The sequence below is a fragment of the Ochotona curzoniae genome, unplaced genomic scaffold, assembly GCF_017591425.1.
Source record: "Ochotona curzoniae isolate NIBS_2020 unplaced genomic scaffold, NIBS_Ocur_1.0 contig_523, whole genome shotgun sequence".
In the NCBI taxonomy this organism is placed as follows: domain Eukaryota; kingdom Metazoa; phylum Chordata; class Mammalia; order Lagomorpha; family Ochotonidae; genus Ochotona; species Ochotona curzoniae.
The window spans coordinates 9,078,320-9,083,805 of NW_024466459.1; the positions used below are offsets into that span (position 1 = coordinate 9,078,320).

Below are 5,486 nucleotides of genomic sequence, written 5' to 3' on the forward strand. Positions count from 1 at the left end.
TCCGTCCTTTGCGCTCGCCTCGGCTCTGCTTTTTTCTACCTTCGCTCCTTCCCTTCGCACCGCGCAGAAGCGGAGGACCCAGGCATGGAGTGCGTCCCTGAACGCCTAGCATCCAGGCTCGGGCGGGCGGCGCTGGGAAAGGGCGGGTGGAGCGGGGGGCTGGACCTTTGGCCTGAGTCCCAGGGGGCGGCGCCGCGACGCGAGCTGTTCGGGTCCCTCCCAGACGGGAGCAGAACAGGCGGCGCCCGAACAGTCAGAGCCATGGACGGCAGCGGACCCTTCAGCTGCCCCATCTGCCTGGAGCCGCTCCGGGAGCCGGTGACACTGCCTTGCGGCCACAACTTCTGCCTCGCCTGCCTGGGCGCGCTCTGGCCGCACCGCGGCGCGGGAGGCACCGGCGGCCCGGGAAGCGCGGCCCGCTGCCCGCTCTGCCAGGAGCCCTTCCCCGACGGCCTGCAGCTCCGAAAGAATCACACGCTGTCCGAGCTGCTGCAGCTCCGCCAGGGCTCGGGCCCTGGGTCAGGGCCCGGGCCCGGCCCCGGGACGGCCTCGGCACCGGCCCCGATCCCTAGCCCAGAACCTTCCGCGCCCAGCGCGCCGCCCAGCGCCCCGGAGCCGTCGGCCCCCAGTGCGCCCGAGCCCTGGCCCGAGGGCGAAGAGCCGGTGCGCTGCGACGCGTGCCCCGAGGGCGCGGCCCTACCCGCCGCACTCTCCTGCCTCTCGTGCCTCGCCTCCTTCTGCCCCGCGCACCTAGGCCCCCACGAGCGCAGCCCGGCGCTCCGCGGCCACCGCCTTGTGCCCCCGCTGCGGCGGCTGGAGGAGAGCCTGTGCCCGCGCCACCTGCGGCCGCTGGAGCGCTACTGCCGCGCCGAGCGCGTGTGCCTGTGCGAGGCCTGCGCCGCCCAGGAGCATCGCGGCCACGAGCTCGTGTCGCTGGAGCAGGAGCGTGAGCTCCAGGAGGTGGGCGCGGGCACCTCGGGCGGGCTGGTGGGCGGGCAGGTGGGCAGGTGGCCCTCTAACCCTCAGCGGGTTGTGTCTGGTTCTTCTCCCTTAACCTGAGGATCCGTATCATCCGCGTGCGGGGAATGAGAACGGGAGTGGGACGCCAGGGGGTGGGCCGAGGACCTGAAGCCCACTGGGTCAGGGCCCCTGGGAGGGAAACGGGTTGGTCCCCCGAGGTCCCCACGATGGCCGCTTAGGGCAGTGTGCGCTGTTGATGCGCCCAGCCAAGGCGCTCTCACACCGGTTGCAGCTCAGTTTTCCACTGGGCTAGGAGCAGCCACTTTGGATGGATGTGGCTGGTGACTGGAGTGCTGCGGTGGACTCAGGGCACACAGACCCCTCTGTCCAGCCGCTGGCCGCCCCAGTGAGGCTGGTGGAAGAGGCGGCAGGGGGCGGTGTGCACAGCGCCCAGCGTCACCCGCCCCCGGTTTCCTTTGGCCTCCAGCCCGGTCTTGGCGCCTCTGGCTTTGGGATTTTCCGCCTCTCCTGCCTGGAGCAGTGACTCACAGGCCCCGGGGATTTGCCCAGAATCCCCTGTTTGAAGGCCTGTGTTGGGGACCTAGGATCTTAGGGGACTGTTAATCCCGCACAGTACTGGCACCACCCGCCTCTCTGTCTGCAATGTTTTCTCACTGTCACTCTGTTTCACACTTTCACCCTGTGTGTTTGTCTTCTTGCCTGGAAGAAATTGATGACAGCGTCCAGTCCCATGGCAGTTGTCCCTGCCGGCTCCTGGGGTGGGTGTGTGTGAAGGGGGCAGACAGCATCGCCCACCTGTCCTCCTCCCAGGGCCTAGGCGGTGGCACCCCTGGCGTATGAAGGGACCTGAAGGCCACTGCTGGTCCACCTGTGCACTGACACAGCTCTCTGCTAGTCCCTGCCTCTCCCCTACCCAGCCATGTGCTCCCCTGGTCCCACCCTGTGCAGGGCTGCGGCCTCAGGCAGCCCCTGCACTCACAGGGCCTTGTCATCCACAGACTGAGCAGCCCAAAGTCCTGAGTGCGGTGGAGGAGCGCATGGATGAGCTGGGCGCCAGCATCGCACAATCCCGGCGTACTGTGGCCCTCATTAAGGTCAGAGCCCCAACTCCAGCCCTGCTCTGCACCACCCTGTGATAAGCTCCCAGCCCCGTCAGCTTGCAGCATGGGGTCCTGCGCTGCAGTCCAGCCTGGGCTCGGGGTGCTGCTCCTGTCCCTGCTGAGCACAGGTCTCTCCCAGCACAAGTTTGGGTTCCACCCTGGGGCGTGGCAGGGGGACACTGGGGTCAGGCATCAATGCCCACCATCGCCTGTTGCAGAGCGCAGCCTTGGCGGAGCGGGAGAGGGTAAGCCAGCTGTTTGCAGAGGCCATGGCTGCCCTGCAAGGCTTCCAGACCCAGGTACTGGCCTTCATCGAGGAGGGAGAGGCCACCATGCTGGGCCGCTCCCAGGGGGACCTGCGGCGACAGGAGGAACAGCGCAGTCGCCTGAGCCGAGCCCGCCACAACCTCGGCCAGGTCCCTGAGGCTGACTCAGTCAGCTTCCTACAGGTGAGGGTACCTTGCAGGTTATGGAGGAGGTGACCTGGCAGGGGGCAGCAGGTGCCTGGTCTGCCGGGTCGGGAGGGGCTGTGGCCAGCAGAGCCTTACCCAGCCCTCATCCCACACAGGAGCTGCTGGCTCTCAAGCTGGCCCTGGAAGAGGGGTGTGGCCCGGGGCCTGGGCTCCCCACAGAACTCAGCTTCACCAAGTCCTCCCAAGCTGTCCGCACGGTGAGGGATGTGCTGTTGGCAGCCTGTACTGGCCAGTGGGGGCAGCTGCAGGGGCTGGGCACTGACGAAGACGGGCTGCAGAAGCTGGGCTCCGAAGGTGAGTGTCCTCCTCGTGTGTGACTCATGTTCCCCCAGGCCCCCCCAGGCCTGGAAGGATGGGAGGAGGGAGGATGGCTGTCTGGCACAGGGCATGGCCTCAAGTCCTGCCAACGACTACAGCCACCACCCTACAGTGACCCATCAGCCCAAGCCCATGTGGCAGAGGGCCCTGTCACTTCCCCGCACCCACCTGCAGTTGGGGAGGTGCGGGAACTGAGGCCCAAGGAACAAGTGGGGCAAACCGGGGCACCACCACATGCTGGCTGGGAGTGCCAGGACAAGGCAGGAGGGCATTGCAGCCACAGGATGTGGGCAAGGGAAGCTGAGCACACTTCAGCCAGAGCCCAGCGCTGGGCAGGCTAGGAAGTGAGCCCCTGCCGTGCCTGCTTCCGTAGCCGATGCCGAATCCCAGGATCCTGACAGCACCAACCTCCTGGAAAGTGAAGCCCCCAGGGACTACTTCCTCAAGTGTAAGTGGAACCCTGAGCCCCCAGCAAGTGCTGGCAGGGCCCCCAGCACCCAAGGGTCTGTACCTCCCTTCCTAGTGCAGGGAGTAAACAGGCCAGCTCACAGGGTGCAGGGCAGGGTGGGGAAGTCTCTAGCAGGCATGAGTTAAACAGGTGGAAAAGGAGGAGAGAGGCCAGAGATGGGGCCATCTGCCCTCCCCTTCCGCTGAGCTCCTTGTCTCTCTCTCTGCCAGTCGCCTACATTGTGGACCTGGACAGTGACACAGCCGACAAGTTCTTGCAGCTGTTTGGGACCAAAGGAGTCAAGAGGGTGCTGTGTCCCATCAATTACCCAGAGTCGCCAACCCGTTTCACCCACTGCGAGCAGGTGCTAGGCGAAGGCGCCCTGGACCGGGGCACCTACTACTGGGAGGTGGAGATCATTGAGGGCTGGGTCAGCGTTGGGGTCATGGCTGAAGGCTTCTCCCCGCAAGAGCCCTATGACCGGGGCCGCCTGGGCCGCAATGCCCACTCGTGCTGCCTGCAGTGGAACGGGCGCAGCTTTTCCGTGTGGTTCCATGGGCTGGAGGCGCCCCTGCCCCACCCTTTCTCGCCCACCGTGGGCGTCTGCTTGGAGTATGCCGACCGTGCCCTGGCCTTCTACGCCGTGCGGGATGGCAAGGTGAGCCTGCTGCGGAGGCTCAAGGCCTCACGGCCCCGCCGCAGCGGTGCCCTGGCCTCGCCCTCCGACGCCTTCCAGAGCCGCCTGGACAGCCACTTTGCCAGCCTCTTCAGCCACAGGCTCAAGCCCGCCTTCTTCCTGGAGAGCGTGGATGCTCACCTGCAGATCGGGCCCCTTAAGAAATCGTGCATTTCCGTGCTCAAGAGGAGGTGATGCAGGAAGCAGCGTGGCCACCACCCTCCCCTTCCCCAGCTTCCTCGCTGCTGCAGAGCCCCACCTTTCACACACCTGGTGTTTCAGCACAGAGGGAGGAAGCCCCCTGGACACAGGACCCACAGGCAGGGTAGGGAGGGGGCTACAGCCAGGCCACATTGCAGCTCCTGCAGTGCCCCCTGCCCAGGTTTCTAGGACAATGTCTGGTATACAGCAGGTACTCAATAAAGATTCAGTGAATGAGCAACTCCTTTCCCTCCAAGAATCCCCCAGGTCTCCTCTCTGCTCAGGAGCCAGTCTGAGGGGCCAGGACTGCTGCTGAGGCAGGTGCTCACCTTGGGGGCACACACACACATACACACAGCCTGAGCCCCAGGGGATACTCCTGCCAGCTCAGGCTCAGCCCTACCCTGGAGTCCTAGGGCTGCAGCCCAGCTCCAGTCTTGCCTTTTGCTGTTTGTGCTCAAGAGTCAAGACACCAGACAGGGGCTTCTGGACGTGCTTAAGGGAGCCTCAGATTTGGACCTTGGGCCATGCCTCCCTCCTTCTCAGCCTACAGAAAGACTGGGATGAAACCACCCCAAGGTGTGGCTGGACCCAACGCATCTGTAGGCAAAGGAGTGGTGCTCGCCCTCCAGCTGCGGACACCCAGGCCCTGCCCCAGGAGTGCAGCTCTCTCTTCATGGGAGGTGTCCCCATGAAGCAGGCAGACTGGGCCCATGGAGGGGGTGTCTGCAGGCGCCCTCCCTCCTCCCTGACTTCTCAGCCAGTCTAGGTGCACCCCAGAGAGAGGCTGTGCCATGCTCCTGGGGGTGGGAGACAGACAGGCAGGCCCCTCAGCCAGCCAAGGTCAGACAGGACAATGGGTGAGTTATGAGGCCAGCCAGCAGGACCCTGCTGCCTCCAAGCTAAAAATAGCCCCTCCTACAGAGCGCACTTGTGTCCCAGCAGCCAGGATGTTGTTTTTCCGGGTGGGGCCTCCTCCTGGTGTTTTGGGTTTTCAACCCAGTTCCCATGGCAATGACAGGTCTCCCCCCCCCCCCCAGCTCATCTAGTGAGAGGGTGGCCTGGAGGCTGCGAGGCTGCCTGCCACAACTGGTGGGGACTTCCTGGTGCTCACACACACACACACACACACACCTGCTGGCTGAAACCTGCCCCAAGACACCCCCTTTTATCCCTGAACCATCTGCTCAGCCTCATCTCCACCCCCATTCCTGGAGCTCTGCACCCCTCCCTGTGCTCCCCTGGCCCGGGAACCCTCTGCCCCCCATGACCCTGGCATGTCCTGGGAT

The 5,486-nt window shown here is 65.2% G+C and overlaps 1 protein-coding gene across 1 annotated transcript; it reads left to right on the forward strand.

Annotated features, from left to right (window-relative positions):
* The first annotated feature begins 240 nt into the window (after window positions 1-240).
* On the forward strand, window positions 241-4,287 carry TRIM47 (tripartite motif containing 47). Its single transcript, XM_040989425.1, has 6 exons — window positions 241-960; window positions 1,980-2,075; window positions 2,300-2,530; window positions 2,650-2,848; window positions 3,246-3,320; window positions 3,551-4,287. Exons 1-6 carry the CDS (start codon window positions 262-264, stop codon window positions 4,189-4,191), a joined length of 1,941 nt encoding a protein of 646 aa, XP_040845359.1. The 5' UTR covers window positions 241-261; the 3' UTR covers window positions 4,192-4,287.
* The last annotated feature ends 1,199 nt before the right edge of the window (window positions 4,288-5,486 follow it).

Bases quoted from the DNA above. Each gene is read 5' to 3' on its own strand.
- TRIM47 (XM_040989425.1), top strand. From the start codon at position 262: ATGGACGGCAGCGGACCCTTCAGCTGCCCCATCTGCCTGGAGCCGCTC. The intron at 2,076-2,299 runs GTCAGAGCCCCA...CGCCTGTTGCAG, and splicing joins GTACTGTGGCCCTCATTAAG to AGCGCAGCCTTGGCGGAGCG. The intron at 2,531-2,649 runs GTGAGGGTACCT...CATCCCACACAG, and splicing joins ACTCAGTCAGCTTCCTACAG to GAGCTGCTGGCTCTCAAGCT.